Source organism: Myotis nattereri (assembly GCF_964212035.1).
Source record: "Myotis nattereri genome assembly, chromosome: 12".
NCBI lineage: Eukaryota > Metazoa > Chordata > Mammalia > Chiroptera > Vespertilionidae > Myotis > Myotis nattereri.
In genome coordinates, this window is record NC_138087.1 from 82,522,670 (window position 1) to 82,542,891 (window position 20,222).

A 20,222-nucleotide genomic window follows, 5' to 3' on the forward strand; every position below is an offset into this window, starting at 1 on the left:
GCCGCAGGTCAAAGATCCACTGGGCGCCCACATGACCTGCCGTGGGCTGAGCCGCATTAATGTTTACCCAGGAGCGAGGCCCCCGGGGGTACCCCGCCGAGCCCAGGCACCGGCCTGGTCCGGGTCCCACTGTCCCCCGAGCCAGGCCCAGGGCATCGTGTGGCCGGACTGGCCCTTCGTGCTGGCCCTCCACAAGCCGGTGCCCGGGTGACACTGTGACGGGGACACTGCCCGCCCGGGACGGAGCGGTGTGCTGGGTGCTGGCTGGGGGGCCCGGGGGCCTGGGGAGGTCTGCCGGCGCCCTCAGACCTTATCTGGGTCGGCTTGTCCCTGCCCGGCAGATGGTGGGAGGGAAGCCCTTTGTACTAGTCGGGTGGGGAGGGCCGGCCTGGGGTCATCGGTTCAGATCTGGCTCGGGCCGGGCTGGGCAGAGCTCTCTGCAGGCTGGGTCCGGGGTGGCCAGCAACGGTTAGGGTGTCAGCTCCCCAACTGCAAGTGGAGGGAGGCGGGAGGGCACCCCCAAGGCCATGCTCTGGCCCGGCTCTCCACCCGACCCCGCATGGACCCCGAGGCCTGGCCCAACCCTCTCTCCACAGCTGAGCCCTGACAGGCCCCTTTGCTTGTGGGGTGCCTCCTCTTGGGGTCACTCCCCTTCAGCTCCCCCAGGCCAGGCCTCCCCAGGGGCCTGCTGCCCCGCACCTGCCCTGCCCACCAATCCCCGAGCTGGGGGACTTTGCCCAGGAGCGGAGCAGGTTTCTGAGTCTTCTCAGCAGATTCCCGTGTCCCGCCCCTGCCTGCCTGCCACCCAGCACCCGGGGCGCCTGGCGTGCCTCCCGGGGCTCCGCGTGCAGCTCCTCCCCCGGGCGGGGGTGTGGGAATGTGGTCGCCCAGCCTGGGGGTGTCTGGGCCCATAGCCGCCAGCAGCTGCTGTGGCCCCTCCACCGGGTCTGTGTGTGGCCACTGGGGGGCAGAAGGCAGCTGAGGGCCAGGCAAGGCCCGGGGTGGGCGTGGGCCTGCTGTGCTGTGTGACCTCGGGCAGGTGCCCGCCCTCTCTGGGCCTGGACCTGGCCCTCTCCTCCGACACTGTCCCAGCAGGGACTCCCCTCACGGAACAGACACGGGGCAGGGGGTTCAATGAGCTTGTTGAGTGAAAACTCCACAGACTCCCTTGAGGGCCAGGGACGCTGGGGGTGGCCCTCCCTCCACGCCCGCTGGGACCTCCGGGAGGGGTCAGGGAGGAGAGGCGCGCTCAGCAGGGCCGGGCATGGGGCCCGGGATGCCCAGCAGACCCTCCGAGCTGAGTTAGGTCTGGGCGGGGCTACGGACTCCGACAGCAGCCCCCACCCCTGCACCCAGGCCAGCTCGGGGCCTGGGATCCCTGCGGATGGGCCGGGCAGTCACCATGCCTGCCGAGCCTCACGGTCCTGTGGCCACAGCCCCCGGCCTCAGGCTGTGGCCCAGGTGTCCGTGGGGGGCGGCACCCGGGGCCTTGGGTCCCCAGGCTGTTCTGGGCGGGCTGCGCCCCAGCGGAGGGTCCGAGGCCAGCGCCCTGCCAGCAGCCGCCACCCGGTCCCAGGGGCCGCTGTGGCCGGAGCTCAGACCCCGGGGCTGCCCGGGGGCGCCCAGCAGAGGTGGCCGCAGCCCCAGCAGCAGCAGCTGGGCTGGGGGAAGCGGGGCTGGGGGCCCAGGGGGGTGCAGAGCACGGCGGGCTGCCGAGTGACCGCGGGGCCGCCTTTGAGGGGCACAGGGGGCCGGGGCTCCACGCGGGGCGGCTCCCGCTCGGCCTTGATGGCCAGGAAGGCGGCCAGGTCCAGGTCCAGCATGGCCACCCCTCCGCGGGGCGTGGGGGTGCTCTGGCGGCACTGCGGGCAGGGGATCCAGCGCTGCTCGTGGACGGGCGCGTCCAGCCTCCGCACGCACGCCTGGCAGAAGGTGTGGCCGCAGTACAGGCGGCGGGGCAGGCGCCCGGCCAGGTCGTAGGCCGAGTAGCAGATGATGCAGTCGCCTCGCCGGATCCCAGCAGCTGTCCCCTCCTCCGAGGCCGGGGGACCCTCTGGCTGCAGCATCCTGGGGGAGGCGTGCGGGGAGCTGACAGCCACCCCACCTGCCTCTGCCCCCGTCCTGCCCGGTCTGGGCCCTGGCACGGGGAGCCCACCCCAGAGGACAGGAGCCCAGGCCGCTGCAGACGCCGGGGTCCGGCTGCAGCCTGGGTCCCCGGGGCCAGTGTCCGGTCCGGCTGCCTGACCCTTTCCCGTGGCCCTCCTGCCGGGCCCCAGGCCCCACCACCCAGCCTGCCAGGGCCCAGGCCTCCTACCTGCATTCGCTCTGCGGGGCGACTGTGCCGGCCTGAGGGTGGCCGGGGGTGGGGGGACCCAGGGCGCCCTGCGGCTGCCTCCAGGGCTCACGTTACTGCCGAGCCGAGTCAGCAGGAAGGCAGGTGGTGGCTGTGGCGGGCGGGCTCCCCTTTCAGCCACAAAGCACCTGCAACTGGATCCACCGGCCCCCCCACCTGCCCCGCCCCCCCCTTCGTGCCCAGACCCAGCTCCACGAACCCCCAGCCCAGGCCTGGCTTTGCTGCTCCTCCAGGCCCATCTTCCCACCTGCTCCGCCCAGACCCCCTCCCTGCCCCATCCTCACACTCTCCCTCTCACACTCCCCTCCCAGCTAGAGCAGCTTCCTGGTCTTAACCTGATGGGGCCTGTTCATCTCCATTCAAGCATCTCCTCCTCCAGGAAGCCTGCCAGGACCCCACTGGCCCAGAGCCCTGGGGGCCCTGCTCCGCCCAGTTCAATCACAGTGCGAGGATGCGTGTCCATGGGGCCAGCGTGTTCATGCCGGCCCTCATCCTGGGGTGGTGTCCCGTCCCGAAAGGCCCCAAGGGGGTCCCCACAAAGACACATGGACACCCAGAGGCAGCCCTGGACACTCCCATCAGGGCCACCGCCGCCGGGGCCCCCTAGGGACTGGGACACAGACACGGCAGAAGGGGGTGCGCAGAGAAAGGCTGAGACAGGTCAGGACCCCCAAGACCCCCTCCTCCTGGATGGGAGGAAGCCAAAGGCCAGAGGGCCCCTCGCCCCCATCACTCTGGCATGTGCAGCCTCTTGCACTGACCCGACAGGTTTCTGGGGCTGGCCTGGGTGGGGGCCAGCCGTGGGGCAGGGGCCAGGAGTCTGGCACCCCGCGTTCCCGCACAGTCAGGCCAGTGACATGTCTGTCCACACCCATGTGGCCAGTCACCATGGGTCAGGCCGGCACAGGACCTGTCCGTCCTGCGGGGCCAGCTCGACTTCCTCCCTCAGCCCTCCGCCCAGCCCCGGAAACATCGGGGTGCTGGGTGCCGGCCTCCGCTGACTCCTCGCCCCGGCATCCTGGCCTCACCCCGCAGTGAAGCAATGCCAGGCTTCGCCGCGGAGCTGCCCGCACGCCCTCCAACAGGCATGCTGTGCTGCCTGCAGACGGGGTGGGGGGGGTTGGGGGGCTGGACGACGACAGGGACTCCGCAGGGCCTCCCCCAGCCAGCACCTTTGCGGCCCGCCTCCTCGGGGAAGCCAGGCCCTGGAGTCTGGACAGGGCGGAGTGGCATGGCCTGGCGCCCCAGGGCAGATGTGCAGGAATTGGATGTTTCGTGGGAAGAAGAATGCCCGCGGAGGTAGGGCTGTGACTCACAGTGGCAAGCAGGGCTCGGTCCTGGCTGCCTGAGCTCCCACTCCCAGAACCTGCCAGCACCAGTCCCACCCCCTCCTTCCCACCAGCCGGGTCCTCCTCCTGGGGGCCTTCTTGGGGCTGCGTTCCCCAGATTCCATGCACGGCCTCCTGTCGGACCCACAGACTGAGGCGTGTCCTCGCTTGAACCCAGGCCTGGCCAGGGCCGGGGACACACTCAGGGCAGACCCGTGACCTGCAATGCAGGTCAGAGCCTTGAGGCCGTGGCTTCCCTGCCCCCAGGCTGTGTGCCTTCCATCCTGGGGTCCCCTCCCGGAAAGGAATCACCTGAAGAAAGCGCACTCTGCTTTATTACCCGGCTCGGGCCTTGAGGGAGGGGTCGGGGTACCCGGCTGCCACACGCCAGTGCCCAGGGCCCCCTTTCCAGAGGCCCGAGCTGAGCTGCTGGCCTGGGTGGCACGCAGGTGTCCCTGTCTAGAGTGGAGGTGGCCGGCACCCATGTTGATGGCCCAGCGGGTGCCTCAAATGTCCATGCGCTGCCAGGGCCGCTGGAGCAGACACAGCCCGGGGGGGCGGCTAGGAGACGACGCAGCAGCAGCTGTGGCAGCGGCAGAAGCGCGGGCAGTGGCAGCAGGAGCAGCAGGGGAAGCAGCAGCAGTGGTGGGCGATGTCGTCGCCGCGCCCGATGGGTGGCAGGCCAGTGTAGGTCAGTCCCGCCGGGCGCCCGCTGCAGTAGGGGTTGCCAGGCTGCTGCCAGGACAGCTGGCCCTGGACAGGGGCGGCCCCCTTGGCCCCCTTGGCGCCTTTGGCCCCCTCGATGGGCTGCAGGAGGCGGCCGGGCTCCAGGGCGCAGGCACCCCCAGACAGAGGCTGCAGCTCTGAGGAGCAGGGGGCTGCCCCCAGCTGCTGCTCCAGGTCCGGCCGCAGGTGAGCCCGGGGGATGCTGATGTGGGTGTAGGGGTTCTTGACCGCCATCTCGTGGGGGTCCATGGCCCGGCCTGGCAGGGTGGGCAGAGCAGACTGTTGGCTCGGGTGGAGGGACAGTGCCCACCCAGGGAAAGCCAGGCTGTGGAGATGCCCGGGTGCCAGGCCTGCGTGTCAGCGTGTGCGTGCCTGGGCTGCAGCAAGCGTGGGGGCCCGTCTCCAGCCGCCCCCAAGTGGCAGTCCCCTGGGGGAGCTGGGAAAGGGTAGGGGGGGGTCTGGAGACACAGCAGAGCTGGCCCTACCGGGGTGCCCCAGAGCAGGGAGGGCCCAGGACCCACCTGGAGTGGCAACCGCAGTCTGTCCTCTGGTCCTCCCAGTGCCTGTGAGCTGAGCGGCTGGCGGCTCCTTTTCCCTCCTGGGGAGGGGCGGGGCCATGGGCGGGCCTCAAAAATGGGGTTCCCGAGTTCCCAGGAGGCTCGAGCTCCTCCAGCATAGCGGGCACCCACCCTTCCTTTTCGGGGGCGGTGGCCACGGCCCGGGCTCTGAGGGGCACGGCCAGCCGGGGTGACTCAGCCTCGACACATGCCAGGCACGTGCTGGGCCCAGGGAGGAGGCCAGGAGGGGAGCTGGGGTCATCCTCCGGCCCCAGGGGCAGGTGGCCGGCACTCGCCCTCAGAGCCCCTGCTTTTCGGTGCAGCACAGCCTCTGCCCCGGCGAGTCCCGAGCTGGTGGAGGCGTGGGCTCCGGAGGGCAGCGGTGGGGAGCGTCCGGCCGTGGGCCGTGGGCGCCGCGAGGCCACTCGGTCCGGCCCTGGCGCGGCGTTAGGGGGAGTTACTGACATGTCTGAGCGGACAGAGCGGCCAGTTCCTCAGCTGGTGATCTGTGTGGCCGCGCAGGACGTCATAAATACCAAATGGCTCCTCGGGAGAAGGCGCCCGCCCCGACTCAGAGGCTTGCCTTTTATTTTAACTGATAAAAAAATTGATTTACACACTTTTGCTGATAAAACTTATCTTGCAACTGGCGACGCGCGCTTCCTACCCCCAGTGACATTCTAGTTCCCTGCTGAGACCAGGGTCCCTCTGCGGGAAGGGGTCTGGGGCCCCGAGTCCCGCTCCAGCGCCCCCCTCGGCCCTCGAACCCCTCCCGCCTCGTCTGGAAGGTGGCACTGAGCACATGCCATGCAAGGTGGCTGGGTGCGGGGGTGACAACAGAGGGCAACACTGTGAACCCCAGGACGGGCCAGCTGCCCCTGGGGGACCCGGCGCAGTGGGGTGCGGCCTGGACCCGCACTCCCAGTCCTCGGTGGCCGGGGGAACCCCCAGGAAGGGCGGGATCAGATCAGACGTGGCCCAGGGGCCAGGGAGGCCTGCGTGGGGCCGGTCGGACCGGTCGGGACACGAGCTCTCCCGATGCAGCATCCGATCCCGAGGGGACCAGGCCCGCGGCCTTGAACTTCCCCGGCCCAGATAGGAGGCCCGTGCGCAGGCGCCGCAAGCTCCGCCCCCCGCTCCTGCAGGCCCCGCCTCCGCGGCGAGGCGGCCATCCCGCATGCGCGACACAGGCCGGAGGCGGCCGGTGGGAACTTCATTCCCCAGAAGCCTCCGCGCTCGAGGGTTTCCTTAAAGACCCGGTTCGGGGTCTGCTGGGCCCGGACCGTTCCGAACCCGCCTGGGGCCGCCCCAGCTCTGAACCGCGGAGCTCGCGAGGCGCGGACGCGGGCGGTTCCGGCGGGGCTTGGACGGGGCGGGGCCTCGCTCCTGGGGGCGGGGCCTCTGGCGGGGGCGGGGCCTGGGCTGTGCGCGCCCCGCGGGTCTGTAGGGCAGGTGCGTGGAGTCCGAGGCAGAGGCTGGGCTCGCACGTGTCCACTGGCCCCGCTGCCTCCTGGCTCCCGCTCAGGCCAGAGCCCCCTGAGGCCGTCCCGCCCCTCCCACACCTGCTCCTGCGGCCTGACCGGAACTGAGGCCTAGACACTGGCCGCCAAGTCCCTCCCCGGGCCCCCGGGGCCCTCCTCCAGCCTGATGTGCCCACGGGGCTCCTCTCCGGGAGCACCGACCTCTGGGCGCGTTGCCCTGAGGACCTGGGCACCCAGGTGCGGCCTGGCCCACGCGGAGGTGCCTGTGGCCCGAAGGGGCTGGGGCCGTCCAGGTCAGAGGCAGGCCCAGCGCGGCCACGGGGCGGCAAGCGCCTGCGTGCGGTCCGCTGTCCTCCCTGCCACCGAGGGCGGCCCCCCCCCAGGCCCACGGGGAACAGGGAAGCCGGCCTGGGGAGGAAGCAGAAAGGAATGGGGCTCCCGCGGGGTGGGGTCAGGCGAGCACTCAGCGGATGACGGCCGGCACGTGCACGTGCCGCCCGAGGGATGCGGAAGGCCACCCGCCCTGGGGAGGTGTGTGTCGTCTGTCCAGCTGTTTGACCGTCCACATACCCCGCCCTCACCCACACACCTGTCCAGCGTCCTGGCCTGGGGGACTTCTCCCAGCTGGCCCTCCCCCGCCCACTCCTTCGGTACCTGCCCCCCTGCCCCCTCTAGGCCGCACTGCCCTCAGCCTGCAGCGCTGGGCAGGTGCGGGTGCACCTGGAGCGGGACCCCAGGGCGCTCACCGGGGCCTGAGCGGAGGGACAAGCAGAGAGCCTGCCTCGGGGGGCGGGGGCCACAGGCGGCCCCAGGCTGAGCTGGAACCAGCTTTCCGGGGACCACCCCTGGGCCCCGCTCCTCCCCCCCCCGTCTCCTCGCCCCCCACCCCCCGGCCCCGAGGCCTGGGCTGAGAACAGATCTCCCTTCGCCATGGGGGTCCGGGCGGGAGGCTTGGCTAGGACTCCGGTCCGCCAGGCGGGGACGCGGCGGGGGGACTGGAGGAGGGGCGACGCAGGACTGGCACCCGCACGCGGTGCGCGGGCGAGGGGTGACCCCGGGAGCGGGCGCCGGGCCCTCGGCGAATCGAGGGGCGGCCGAGAGCCTGGCTGGCCCCGCCCCGCGGACCCCGCGCGGGTCCCCAGGCGGGGGGTGGCGCTGCGGGCGCAGGCGGGCGCCGCGCGCACTGCGGTCCCCGCGCCTCCGCCGCAGAGCGCGCCACGCTCCGCACGCACCTGCCGCCGCCGCGCCGCGCTGAGCCCGCTCCCCGCGCCCCCGGGAGCCGCCGCGGCCGCGCCATCGCCCCAGGTCGCCGCCGGAGCCGCCGGAGCCGCCGGAGCCGCCGGGCCGAGGCGGGGGCGCCGCACTCGGGCCTGCCTTTGAGACAACCTCCGCGGCGGCGCGCGGCTCGGGACGCCAGGCTGGGGCAGGTGAGAGCGGGCGCGGCGGGCGGCCCCGGGCGCCACTCGCCCTCCCGCCGCGCGGCCGGGGGCGGGACTGGGGCGGGGGGGGGGGCTCCGCGCCCGGAGAGGGTCAGGGTCAGAGGTCGGGCGCCGGGTCTTTGTGCCGGGCGAGGGCGGCGGGCGCTGCGCTCACGCTGTCTCTCACCTGCAGCTCGGGCCTGGTCCCGGCCTCCCCGCTCCCGCCACCGCCGAGCCTGCGGCCCGGGCCCGCCCGCAGCCAGGGCCCCGGCTACCTGCCTTCCGTGGGCACCCTGCCCTGGAGCCATGGGGCCCACCTAGCCCCCGCCTGCCCGGATGGCCCAGCCGGGGCGCTGCTGACCGCGGCTGCACGGAGAGCCCACCCCAAACCCCCTCGCGGGCCTCCGCCGCTGGAGACCCTGGGTGAGGCCCTGGGCCGGACCTGCAGCCCCAGGCAGCCTCCCGCACCCCTCTGCCCCTGCCGGCCCCCACCCCCCCCACCCCTTCCTCCTCCTCCCCGGACTGGGCCGGAGAAGCCACTGTGGCCACCGGGAGGGGCCCTGCCCCCCCAGCTCTCGCCAATCGCCCCCAAGAGTCCTCGGGGAGGCCGGGGTCCCCACCAGGCCTGGCGGGACCAGGATGCTGCCCCTGCTCCTCCCCCCCGGCCCCACCCAACGCCCCCTCCCACCTTAACACCCTGTCTGACTGGAGACAGCCGGATGCCGGCTGACCCTGGGCCCGAGGCGGGCAGCGGCTGGCCGGGCCTCCTCATGTCCTGCCTGAAGGGCCCCCATGTCATCCTCAAGATGGAGGCCATGAAGATCGTCCACCCCGAGAAGTTCCCTGAGCTGCAGGCGGCCGCCCCCTGCTTTGCACCTGCGCCCCGGCCCACCCCAGCTCTGGCACCCAAGCGCGCCTGGCCCTCAGACACGGAGATCATCGTCAACCAGGCATGTGGGGGGGACATGCCTGCCTTGGAGGGGGCGTCCCGCACCCCGCCCCTGCCACGCCGGCCCCGCAAGGGCAGCGCGGAGCTGGGCTTTCCCCGCGTGGCGCCCGTGGACGAGGTCATCGTGAATCAGTATGTGATGCGGGCGCCTGGCCCCACGGCCTCGGGGCCCCCCACCGTGCCGTCACCCGCCGCCGGGGAGCCCCTGGAGTGTCCCACCTGCGGGCACACGTACAACGTCACGCAGCGGCGGCCCCGCGTGCTGTCCTGCCTGCACTCCGTGTGCGAGCAGTGCCTGCAGATCCTCTACGAGTCCTGCCCCAAGTACAAGTTCATCTCCTGCCCCACCTGCCGCCGCGAGACTGTGCTCTTCACCGACTACGGCTTGGCCGCGCTGGCCGTCAACACGTCCATCTTAAGCCGCCTGCCGCCCGAGGCGCTGACCGCCCCGTCTGGTGGTCAGTGGGGGGGTGAGCCCGAGGGCAGCTGCTACCAGACCTTCCGGCAGTACTGCGGGGCCGCCTGCACTTGCCACGTGCGGAACCCGCTGTCCGCCTGCTCCATCATGTAGTGCCCGCCCGCCTGCCCGCCCGCCCGCCGTCCCTGCCACCGCCTGCGGTCGGTCCTCGCGCTGCAGCTTCAGGGACCGGCCCTGCCCCATACTCCCTGTCCCCTCACCCGACACAGCTTCTGGCCCCCACCTGTGTGGCATTGTCGCTGCAACAACTTTGCCATTAAAACTCTGCCAAAGTTTGCATCTTGTCCCTGGCCTGCAGCCGCTGCTGTGGCCTACACGCAGGGCCAGGGTGGGCACCAGGGAGTGCAGCCCAGACGGGGCGGCCCAGCACCGCGTGGTGTCAGCCTGCTCCGCTCCCTGGCCAAGCTGGGCCAGGCATGCCGCTCAGGTGACGGCCTGGCTGTGTGCGTGTGCGTGTGCGTACGTGTGACCGTCTCACACACCGTGCCGAGCCAGCTGCCTGCGTGCGCCAGGCAGGGACGTGCGGGCAGGTGTGCAGAACGGGCCCAGCTGGGCGGAGAGGACGCTTAGTGTGCAGTAGCCACTGGCCGTGGGGTGGCCAGGTGGGGGACCGCCTGACCCTCTGAGGTCATGTGGGAAGGGCTCTGAGCCAGGCTGACCAGGGTGGGCATTTCTGGCCAAGACGGTGGAAGGGAACAAGGACCTAGGACAGCGATGGCGAACCTTTAGAGCTCGGCGTGTCAGCATTTAGAAAACCCTAACTTAACTCTGGTGCCGTGTCACACAGAAATTTTTTGATATTTGCAACCATAGTAAAACAAAGACTTATATTTTTGATATTTATTTTATATATTTAAATGCCATTGAACAAAGAAAAATCAACCAAAACAATGAGTTTGCGTGTCACCTCTGACATGCGTGATAGGTTCGCCATCACTGACCTAGGAGCTCCAGTCTGGCCCTGGCACGACCTGGGTTTGGAGGACGCTTGGGCGTAGCAGGGCCGCTGGACGGGACAAGGGCACGGAGGGCGGCACTGGCGGCAGCGGCTGTTTATTGAGAAGCGTTTCCCGGGCAGGCGCCGTGCACAGCACGTCACCAAGCCCGTGAGGCGGTGCTGGGACTGGCTGGGTCCGTCCTTCAGGCGAAGGCCCCGGCTCGACAGCACGGGCTGCCGCCGGGGGGGGGGGGGGCTCGCACCGCGCTCCAGCACCAGGGCCTGGCTGGGCCTCTGTCCCTTGTCGTTGGGGGCATGTGCCCGCCCTGGCCATGCGTGGCGCCCCCTTGGGTCCCGAGCTGGCTGGCAAGGAGGCCCTTTGTGGGCTGAGTGTGCAGAGCAGGGGCCTCTCTTCTCGGCTGCCCTGACCTTCAGGGAACACACATGGGCTCTTATCTGGGACACGGGCAGCCCCTGCCAGGGCCCCACCCTCTCCAAGGAACGGACGCACTGCCAGGCGCTGTTCACGTGTGTCCTCAGCCTCTCGCAGACATGCTGGGTGCGGTGGGGGAGGCCGTCAGCATGGTGCCTGTCCCTGAGGGGAGCTTGGGGCCCTGGCCATGATCCTCTCCAGCCCTGTCCTTGGGCCCCACGGGCTGCTGTCTGGACAGCAGGTGGTCTGGAGTCAGGGGCTGCAGAGGCTCCTGGGTGACCCTGGGCCCAGTCTTGGGTCTTGACTGAAGGCTAGGCCTGGTCAGCCTTGGATCCTTCGCTTGGTCATCAGCTCAGGGCAAGGTGCTCCTCCAGCCCAGGCCCCAGGCCCCAGGCCCCAGGCCCCAGGCCCCAGGCCCGCAGGACGGGGCCGGCCGGCGCCTCCAGGCGGTGCAGGGGCAGAGGCTCAGTGGCCGGAGCGGTCCAGCAGCACGAAGAGCAGCCCCAGCAGCATGAGTGGCGTGAAGACCAGCAGCAGCCCCAGCAGGCTCAGCAGCACCAGGCGGCGGGTGCAGGGGCCCCGTTCCCGCAGGGCCCAGAGCCGGGCACCCAGGCAGGGCGGGCAAGGGAGGAAGGGCAGGCAGCCCTGGACGCCCACAGGCCCCGCCAGGAAGCGCAGTTGGTAGTGGTGCTCCAGGGAGGCCCAGGGCCCCCGGCCCCGGCGGGGTGGTGCGGGGGGCGCCGGGCTCGGGGGCCGCGGGGGCCCGTCGGCCTGCAACAGCTCCTCCTGCAGCCGGCAGATCTCCCACTCCAGCATGGGCGTCTTCTGGCGACACAGCGGGCAGCGCACGCGGCCTAGGTCGGCGCTGGGGGCCGAGCCCAGCAGCTGGTGCAGGCAGCCCGAGCACAGGCTGTGGCCACAGTTCAGCAGGGCCAGGCGGTGCCCACCAGGCCCGTAGGGCTCTGTGCAGATGGGGCACTCCTCCTCCTCCTCTTCCTCCTCCCCTGTGGGCCCAGCCCAGGGGTGGGCTGCCGCTGTGGTCCCCAGCAGGGGCTCGCTGTCCGGAGACCGGGCACCCCCAGGGGTCCCCAGGGCCTGGCCATCCACCCTTTCCTCTGCCAGCATTTGGCACAGTGGGTCCAGGTGCTCAGGACCCGGGCAGGCTGAAGGCGGATGGGGGAGCCCTGAGCTGAGGTCAGTGGGGCCATGAGTAGGGTCCCCGGGGCAGGAGTCAGGATGGGGGGAGTGGGACCCCAGGGCGGCAGTGGGGGGTGGGGCCGTGAAGGTCACTGTGGACTGGCACTGACCTTGCAGCAGCCACTGCCTCCTTGGGTTCCTCGCCCCGACGGGAAGTGGACTCCCTGGGGCCTCAGCACCGGGCCAGCTTCAGCTGCTCCTGGGCCCACACAGGCTGTCCCACTGGGTCCGCCCGAGCCCGGCACAGCCACTGCTGACCCGTGTCAGCACCTGACTTAGACAATGGGCTCCAGGCCTGCAGTGTCGGGAGGCCGGCCTGCCCAACTGCCCCAACAGGAATTTCCTTGTCCCGGAAGGCCCATCCCAGGTGGTGACAGCGCCTGCCTGCCCGCCCCCTCCTGGCTTAGGCCACACCCCCTTCCTCCTGGGCCTCAGGCTGCTGCTCCCTGGGCTGAAGGAATGGTCCTTACCTGCCTAGCCAAGCACTCCCCACAACCTTCCTTTCGGGGTCCTCTCCAGACTGCCCCCTACCCCATCAGAGCCAGGGCAGGGCTTGTATAAGGTGGGCAAACAGCCCCACCCACCAGGTGAGAGTCAGACACCAAAGTGTTGCAGCCACAGTGCTGAGCCGTGTCCCCGCCAGGGGCGGCTGTTCCTGTCCCAGGAGCTGTGGGCCCACCCCCACCTGAGGCATCGGAACAGCATGAGAACCAACAGGTCAGAAGCAGCACCTGGGCCTGACGTTTATTGCTGAGTCTTCGTGGAACCAGGCAAGGATGGTGACTCGTCCCACAGGCCCGGGAACCTGAGGGCTGGGGTGCGACCCAGGGCAGAGGAGGAGGAACTCAGCCCTCCCGGGTACCCTGCACCCCCAGATTCCTGTGCCGTTTGGAATCTGGCGTCTGGGGGAGCTCCCTGACGCCCATCAGGCTAGGATGCCTTCCTGGATCACCCCCTGAGCAGGACCTAACTTGGGGCCAATGGGAAAGGCCAGCTGGAGCCAGGGATGCGGCCGCGGAGTGTAGGCCCCGACGCGTGCGGCCGCACAGGGGAGCTGGCCGTCGCCCACCTGGGGTCAGGCAGGGCCAGCCCGAGGGACCGGCCGGCCGGCAGCTCCTCAGGCCCACGTCTCGGTCTGAAAGCGCAGGGTCCGCTGCAGCTGGGCCAGGTAGGCGGCGGCCTCAGGGCCCGAGAGCCCCCCCTCCTCCCGGAAGACAGACTCCAGGGCTTCCGACACGTCTGCGGGCATGTCCTTGGCGTTGCTGGGGAGACAGGCCGAGGGGGCTCAGTGCTGCCTGGTGTCCCGAGGGCTGGTGCCCGGCCCCACACCCAGGCTCACCCCGCGCCCAGGCTCACCCCGCCAGGTAGAAGCAGGCGCCTTGGCGGTCCAGCAGCTCCCACACCAGCGGCCCTTGCTCCCGGAGCCGGTGCTGCACGTACACCTTCCGCTCCTGCAGGACGCAGGACGGGTGGGTGAGTGCGCTCTAGCCCCGCCCCGCCCCCACCCTCCGCGCACACCCACCTGCTCCCGGGAGAAGGCCGTGACCAGGGTCAGGCAGCCCCCCTTCTCCAGCTCCGTCCACTCGGCCTCCCAGTAGAAGTCCTGGTCCCGCCAGCGGCAGCCGAAGAACAGGAGGTTCCCTGGGGAGGCGCAGGGCCTTGAGCCTGGACTTGCCGCGGCTCAGCCCAGCCCCGCCGGGCCCTGCATCCTGTCCACTCACCGGTCTGGCCCTGGGCCACTCGCTCCTGAACGGCTGCTCGGAAGGGGGCCACGCCGGTGCCAGGCCCCACCATGATCACAGGCGTGTCTGGGACTTGGGGGAAGCTCAGGCCCCCAGGCCTCACCCACAGGGGCACCCGGACAGGGCCTATGGCAGGAGGGAGGTGGCGTGAAGAGGCTTGGAGGGCCAGGGCCCTAGCCCAGCCCACCCCTACCTGCTGAGGAGCAGGGATCACCTTGCCCAGGGTCCAGGGACGCCAGCCACGAGGAGCAGAGGCCCCGTCGGGGCTCCTGGAGGCGAGTCCGATACTGCACCACGGCCACGAGCACCTGCAGCCTCGCGGGGTGGGCCTGGGGGAGGCGGGATGGGGGCAAGTTGGTGGGGGCGGGATGGTGGCACCTGCCCATCATGAGCACCTGCAGCCTCGCGGGGTGGGCCTGGGGGAGGCGGGATGGGGGCAGGTTGGTGGGGGCGGGATGGTGGCACCTGCCCATCATGAGCACCTGCAGCCTCGCGGGGTGGGCCTGGGGGAGGCGGGATGGGGGGCAGGTTGGTGGGGGCAGATGGTGGCACCTGCCCATCATGAGCACCTGTAGCCTCGCGGGCTGAGCCTGGGGGATGGGATGTGGGTGCCTGCCCGCATGGCTACCCGGCACACCCCCCAGCCCGACGCCCAGCCCCAGCGGACGCTCACCAGCAGAGAGGAGGCAATGGAGAAGGCACGTGGCCGGATCGGGGGGATGAGGTCCAATAGGTAGTCCGGGGGGATGGCCGCCGCCGTGTGCGGGAAGTCACACAGCACCTGCACAGACACGGCCTCAGCAGGGTGGCGGCCAGCAGGCTACGGTGGCTCCGGCCCAGGCAGCCCACGGCCCCCCCTGCCGCCCGCACCTCCAGGGTGGTCCTCCGAGGCCGGTGGCAGTACTCGTGCAGGGCCTCCTGGCCGGCGGCAGAGCTGAACTCCAGCAGCTTCTCCCGCTCGAGCGCGTCGGGGGACAGGCAGGCCAGGAGCTCGAAGAAGGAGCGCCGTGGCACGCGGGCGATGTCCAGGTGCTGGGACACGAGGCGCCGCACGGAGCAGGGCTGGGGCAGCCGCTCGGGGCAGGCGACATCTGAAGCAGGGAGAGGTGGTGGTGGGGGCCAGGGACTTGGGCGAGGGTGGGAGTGAGGGGGGCAGCCGGCCCGTACTCACTTGGTTCCCGCGGCTGCAGTGTGAAGTGCTGGTCAGGGTCCAGGCCCAGCACCTGGCAGAAAAGCTGGACGTGCCTGGCCGTGTTCTCGGGCTGGATCAGCACCACGTCGCCGGCCACAAAGCTGGTGGGAAGCCAGGGAGGGTGTGGGCGGGAGCTGGGGGCTTGGGGTGGAGGCGGCCACAGGAGAGGAAAGCCAGTGTCCAGGGAGGGCTGGGCCTGGGGCTGAGGTCGCCCGCAGCCGGGCTGCCGTGCGCCTGCTGAGGCTCTGGGAGAGGGCCAGGGCCCTCACCACGGCCGTGCCCCCGCCCCCCGCCCCCGGGTGCACGGGACGGACTCCGCACCTGATGCCCGAGTCCGCGATGTCGAACTCAATGAGCCGCACATCCTGGAAGTGGGAGGGGCCGGTGACCCGCTGGTTGGTGACCATGCGCGCCAGGAAGGGCCGCTGCTCTGAAGGGGGGATCGGGGGGTCTGCCTGGGCCGCGTGCGGCTCTGACGGGCACGGCCCCGGGGCCTCCTGAAGGAACCGCAGGGTGAACTTGGAAGGCAAGCTGTGGGGGGGGTGCCTGTCAGACCCGCAGGCCTGGCAGGCCCCGGCGAGGCGGTGGCCAGGCCGCTCGGGTGCACCCGCGGGCCCCAAACCAAAGCCCACACTCACGGGACTCCAGGGGGGATCACACCGAGGTCAGGGGGCACGGGGTACAGCCCCAGCACCTTCTCCCACAGCGAGTGCAGCCAGGGGTCGATGGCGCCATCGGGCCTGGACAGAGGGCACGACGCTGTCTGAGGGCACTGCTCAGGGCTGCCCTCCCGCCCGGGGGCGCTCGCTCCCTGGCACACTCACCCCAGCTCGTGCTGGTCATCGCCCAGGCAGACAGGCAGCAGGGCGGCGCCCCCCAGCTGCAGCAGCCGCCGGTGCAGCTTCTTGGCCACAAAGTTGAACCTGTGCAGAGAGAGGTTGCTGCGGGCACCGGGCGGGAGGTGAGGGAAGCGGCCCAGCCAGCCATGCGGGCAGCGGGCAGCGGGCAGCACTGTACGTGGGCCCTGGAGGGCAGCGGGGGGCAGCCCCACGTCTCCCCATCTCCCAGGGCCGTCTGGCCTTGGTGCAGCTCCCTGAAGGAGCCCTCCCGGGGACGCTGGAAGCACGAGGGGCACAGTCACCATGTCCCTCCTTTTCTCCAGCCCCAGCGAGCACCTCCTCCCACGGCCCGGCTTTGAGGCGTGGGACCCCCTCAGCCCTAACCCTGCTGGACGGTCAGGGCTCTGACGCCGTGACCTGCTGCCACTTGCAGCCTGATGGTGAACTCTTGGTGTTCACTTGGGAAATGACCCAGAGCAACACTGCCCCCTGCTGGGACACGCTCTGTCCTGGAGACGCCGAGAAAAACGGGAGAGGGTTACACTGCCGGCGGAGTGGTGGCCACGGGGTCTCCTGGGCCTGCGGCCCTTTGCACCCACTGCCCATGCCCCGCGCCTACCTCTGCACTGTTTGCAACAAGCCGACCGACTCACGAAACGTGATTCTATAAAAGTGGGGCAAGAGCTGGCTGTCCTGTCCCCTGTGAACGCCTGGTGCTGGCTGGCGGCAGCCCTGGAAGTCCCCTGGGTGCCCGACCTGGGCCCCGTGTTGCACCCCGCCCACCCACAAAGGCGTGAGGAGGGGGTGCGAGGGCCCAGGGCTGTGGCCCAGCCTGGCAGGAGCCCTGGAGGCTGGGGTGCCTATCCCTCTCCCAGGACAGCCCCCCGGCCAGCAGCCTGGTGCCCCGCTCACTTGGCGTAGGAGGAATCCCCGAGGCCCACGACGGCGAAGTCCACCTGGCAGAGGGAGGTCGACGGCAGGCTCTTCCGGAACAGGAACCTCCAGAAGCTCTGCCGCCAGAGACCGGGGTCAGGGGCCTGCTCCGGACGGCGCCCAGGGCGGGGAGGGCTGGTCCAGCCTCCCCAGGGCCCCTCTCCCGCCCCCGCCCCCCCCCGCCTGCCATTCCTCACGAAGGCCAGGCATGTGCAAGAGGCAGGGAACTGCGAGAAGGCCGCCCAGAGCCGCGGTGGGGCGTGGGCTCCCCTCCCGCCGGGCTTCTCCGGGGGGCAGGCTGGCGCGGAGGGAGGGCCACCAGGCTTCGCTGGGCGGGCACTGCCGCCGACCGGCTCCTCCCTGGGTCCCTGGAGGCTTCTCGTCTCTTCACACGAGAGGCCCACGTTCCCGGGCCCCCTGGGGGGGCTGAGCCCGTCCTCACCTCGCCCCCCTCCGCAGCGCCTCCCTTCCTCTGGGCCCTCCTGGTGGCTGAGCCACGGGAGGGTGGGAGCTGTGAGGGCGAGGACCAGGGTCTGCAGAGCTGCGTCCAAGGCACAGCCTCCAGCACTGACCCGGCCCTGCCGCACGGGCCTCTCCCAACCGAGGCCGCGGGGTGGACCGGCCCTGGGCCTGTGGAGGCACAGCTTTGCCCGCTGGCCCTGGACCGCCCCCTCTCCCCCCAACCCCAGCACTTGGCTGCCTGGGCCTCGCGGGTACCCTGCCTGCCCAGCCTCCCGCGGACAACCTCCCAGCGCACTTCCTGTGCGACCAGGGGAGGCGAACCCCTGTGCCCTCCCCGTCCCTGACTGGCTGCGGGAGAATCTGGGCTGACACGGCCTTTCCCGGATCCCGGACCCTGAGCTTTGTTCTGAGGGGGGGGGGGGGTCACTGCTGGGGAGTCGGTGACCCTCTCAGCCCTGCTGCCCCCACGAGGATGTGCGTCGGTCGGGAGCTTTGCGTGCCCCGTGGGCCCTTCCTGGCACCCGAGGGCTCAGGCCGAGACCTGTCCTTGGCTCTGGGACGGTCTGTTCCTTTCCCTGACAACTTCCTCCCTACGTTCTCACTCCGCGGCTCCTGGAGTGAACTCAGAGCTTTAACCTCTTCTTCCTCTTACGTTTTGTTACTTTTGAAAGAACGTGTCAACTCTATCTTTACCAATTTCCCTGGCGCTCTTTCCGAGCCTGCGTCTCCCGTGCTGGCCGTGGGGCCGAGTGTCCCTCTGCGGGGAGCCCGCCCGCGGCTCTTTGCTCCCCTTGGTCCGCCTCTCACGGGGTCGCCCCTGCCGTGGGCGCTGGCTCCGTGGTCTGTTTGTACTTAAGAAGCTGAGAGCAAAGCGGGAGCCTGGGCCTGCGTCACCCACCCTCGTCCCGGCGTGCTCATCGTCACCTTCGCGCTCTTGGCTTCCGACGCTGAGCCTGCGCCTCTGCCCTGACGGCCCAAGGGGCTGATGGGAGGGCACCCACCCCTCCGGCCCCGGCCCTGCGTCTCCCACCCCACCTCCCCTCCCGCCTTTGATCCCCGCCAACCTGCCTTCTCTCCTGTCTGAGGAGACCCTGTGCTGGGGTCCTGGAGACGCCCTGAGTCTCCAGCATCATCCCCACCCCATCTTGTTCTTTAGTCTTCGGCCACTGTCCCCCCAGCATGTCCCCCGGCCGTGTCCCTCCCATCTTATAAAAACCTTCCTTTTCACCCCTCAGCCCAGGCACAGTCAGAAGCCTTTCTGGGTTCCTAAAGACTCTCCCCATCCCCTCCCTCCCTCGTCAGTTGCCTGTGACCCTCTTATCCAGCCTCCCTCCCCGAGAGCCTTTGAAAGGGCTCCCCCCAAGGTCACCAGCCCCTTCGCTGATAAGCCCCACGGATGCCTCCAGGCCTTATCTCCCTCCATTTCCGCGCAGCTCTGAGCAGACACCTTCCTCAGAAAGCACCTCCCTCCAACACCCACCTCCACCCAGGACCCTGGCTGGGGCTCCAGAGCCACCTCACGTCTCCACCCGGACGGTCCCAGGCACGGGGCCCTGGCTGGTCTATCTCCCCGTGTGCGACTGAGCCTGGATCCCTGTCTGGATCCCACCACCTTCTTTCTCATCTTTGAAACCTGTTTCATTCTGTGTCCTGTCGAGTCTACCTCAACGTCTCTGGGATGCGTCCACTTTGAGTCTCCCACCTGCGCTGGGTACCCCCACCCCCGCACTGTCCTTGCTCTCCTACAGCCCCCCCACCCCCGACAGGTGGTGGTTTCGTTATGACTGTCAGCTGTGAGGCCCGCAGCCCTTCGCTCATGTCCCCCTGCCTCACCGTGACTCTGCTCCCTCCTCCCCCGACACGTGCCTCGGCTGTCATCCTGAACCCCTGAACCGCTGCTCGCTCTTCCCAGAGGCGGGCTGTCTCTCTCCTTTGCACGGGCTGCCCGCTCTCTCCTGGGGCCTGGGTAGCCCCCCTCGTCCTCAGGACTTCGCCTACACCCACTCTCCCCAGCGGCTGGTACTTCCTGGCCTGTCTCCGCCTGTGAGACCCATTGCTTCTGCTTTGCCGCTGTCTCCGTGAGGGTGGAAAGGTGGCCACTGGCTTCAGAGCTCAGCTCCTAGCCCTGGGTCATGCTGGAACTACAACGTGTGCCCAAATGATGGCTAAAGATTTGAGGGTGTTCCCGGAAAGTCAAACAGTTTCGAAATACACGTGAGACCCAGGCGAGATCACACAGGGCCCGGGACAGCAGGACGGGAACGATGGTGCCCTGGGAAGAGTTTATCTGGGAGGAACCCAGAACCCCCGGCTGCTCTCATCCACAGCTGCCCAGCAGCACTGCTCATTGTGCTTCAGACCCGCCCGCCCCCAGGCACTGACAACGGGGTGAGGGCCAGGGCAGGGGTCTGCGCCGGAGCACAGCGGGCGCCCGGGGCAGCCTTACCTTCATGTTGTCAGGGGGGTCTCCTTGGCCTGTAGTTGCACAAACAAATATCACCAGGGGCTCGTTAATCAGATTCGCCTCAACAAAAAGACACGCGTGTAAGACCTCAGGCCGCAGGGACCAGGCAGCCCTCCCGGCCCGGGTGGGACCGGCAGGGCGGCCCTTCCTACTGCCCCGCTCCGCGGCTCTCCCCCCGGCGCCCTGGCTCCCTGGCGGGGCACTGCCGGCCAAGCCTGCCGCTCTGCTCTGGTGGCTCCGCGGGTGGAGAGGTGGCCTCTGGCCTCACAGCTCAGCTCCTAGCCCGGGACCGTGCCCTGGAGGCGGGGCGCAGGGACTCGGGGGGACCCGCAGCCGCCGGCCCCCTTCCCCCGGGCCCCCCGCCCCTCCTCCACGCGACCGGGCGCGCGATGTCCCCCCGCGTCCCCGCCCCGCCCCGCCACAACAGGGGGGGCCTCACACCGAACGCGGCGCCCGGCTGCCCGGTCTCCCGCCGAGGCCCAGGGAGCCCTCACCACCGGGTAGGAATCCAGGGCTTGCACCCGGCAGTCCACACGCCGACGCCGGGCCTCGCGGCCCAGCCGCTCCGCCACATCCTCGGCCGTGCCGGTCTGGCTGCCGAACAGCACCAGGAGCCGTGGGCTCGGCATCGGGGGGCGGGGGGAACACGACCCGCAGATTGCCCCGAGCGCCCCGGCGGCCGGGATCGACCCCGATTTCCGGCTTCCGGCGTCGCCCGGAAGTGACGCGCCGG

General features: G+C 70.3%; 5 protein-coding genes across 6 annotated transcripts; 1 reads left to right on the forward strand and 4 right to left on the reverse strand.

Moving 5' to 3' along the window:
- Window positions 1-1,595: 1,595 nt before the first annotated feature.
- Window positions 1,596-2,066, reverse strand: RNF224 (ring finger protein 224; the record flags this gene model as incomplete). The annotated part of the gene is made up of 1 exon (XM_081103850.1): window positions 1,596-2,066. The coding sequence occupies one exon, from the start codon at window positions 2,064-2,066 to the stop codon at window positions 1,596-1,598; it is 471 nt and encodes a 156-aa protein (XP_080959976.1).
- Window positions 2,067-3,998: 1,932 nt separating this feature from the next.
- On the reverse strand, window positions 3,999-6,057 carry CYSRT1 (cysteine rich tail 1). The gene is made up of 2 exons (XM_081103866.1): window positions 4,929-6,057; window positions 3,999-4,664 (listed from the first exon to the last, which is right to left on the reverse strand). The coding sequence occupies exons 1-2, from the start codon at window positions 5,023-5,025 to the stop codon at window positions 4,243-4,245; spliced, it is 519 nt and encodes a 172-aa protein (XP_080959992.1). The 5' UTR covers window positions 5,026-6,057; the 3' UTR covers window positions 3,999-4,242.
- Window positions 6,058-7,742: 1,685 nt separating this feature from the next.
- Window positions 7,743-9,563, forward strand: RNF208 (ring finger protein 208). Its single transcript, XM_081104057.1, has 2 exons — window positions 7,743-7,872; window positions 8,057-9,563. The coding sequence occupies exon 2, from the start codon at window positions 8,583-8,585 to the stop codon at window positions 9,381-9,383; it is 801 nt and encodes a 266-aa protein (XP_080960183.1). The 5' UTR covers window positions 7,743-7,872; window positions 8,057-8,582; the 3' UTR covers window positions 9,384-9,563.
- A 580-nt stretch (window positions 9,564-10,143) lies between these two features.
- Window positions 10,144-12,001, reverse strand: LOC308527992 (ring finger protein-like). Its single transcript, XM_081103446.1, has one exon. The coding sequence runs from the start codon at window positions 11,783-11,785 to the stop codon at window positions 11,126-11,128; it is 660 nt and encodes a 219-aa protein (XP_080959572.1). The 5' UTR covers window positions 11,786-12,001; the 3' UTR covers window positions 10,144-11,125.
- A 586-nt stretch (window positions 12,002-12,587) lies between these two features.
- On the reverse strand, window positions 12,588-20,211 carry NDOR1 (NADPH dependent diflavin oxidoreductase 1). 2 transcript variants are annotated; one of them, XM_081103444.1, is made up of 14 exons: window positions 19,984-20,211; window positions 19,472-19,500; window positions 16,543-16,640; window positions 15,616-15,714; window positions 15,430-15,531; window positions 15,113-15,322; window positions 14,771-14,892; window positions 14,470-14,690; window positions 14,273-14,380; window positions 13,814-13,928; window positions 13,579-13,725; window positions 13,380-13,498; window positions 13,214-13,308; window positions 12,588-13,119 (listed from the first exon to the last, which is right to left on the reverse strand). In XM_081103444.1, the coding sequence occupies exons 2-14, from the start codon at window positions 19,475-19,477 to the stop codon at window positions 12,975-12,977; spliced, it is 1,587 nt and encodes a 528-aa protein (XP_080959570.1). In that variant the 5' UTR covers window positions 19,478-19,500; window positions 19,984-20,211; the 3' UTR covers window positions 12,588-12,974. The 2 variants fall into 2 exon arrangements, with proteins under 2 accessions (XP_080959570.1, XP_080959571.1); XM_081103445.1 differs by having other exon boundaries at window positions 19,472-19,549; window positions 19,984-20,178.
- Between the last annotated feature and the right edge of the window lie 11 nt (window positions 20,212-20,222).

Bases quoted from the DNA above. Each gene is read 5' to 3' on its own strand.
- CYSRT1 (XM_081103866.1), bottom strand. From the start codon at position 5,025: ATGGCCCCGCCCCTCCCCAGGAGGGAAAAGGAGCCGCCAGCCGCTCAG. The intron at 4,665-4,928 runs GTGGGTCCTGGG...CCACCCTGCCAG, and splicing joins GACTGCGGTTGCCACTCCAG to GCCGGGCCATGGACCCCCAC.
- RNF208 (XM_081104057.1), top strand. From the start codon at position 8,583: ATGCCGGCTGACCCTGGGCCCGAGGCGGGCAGCGGCTGGCCGGGCCTC.
- LOC308527992 (XM_081103446.1), bottom strand. From the start codon at position 11,785: ATGCTGGCAGAGGAAAGGGTGGATGGCCAGGCCCTGGGGACCCCTGGG.
- NDOR1 (XM_081103445.1), bottom strand. From the start codon at position 20,118: ATGCCGAGCCCACGGCTCCTGGTGCTGTTCGGCAGCCAGACCGGCACG. The intron at 16,641-19,471 runs GTAAGGCTGCCC...CTCTGGCGGCAG, and splicing joins ACCCCCCTGACAACATGAAG to AGCTTCTGGAGGTTCCTGTT. The intron at 14,381-14,469 runs GTGCGGGCGGCA...GTGTCTGTGCAG, and splicing joins CTCGGAGGACCACCCTGGAG to GTGCTGTGTGACTTCCCGCA.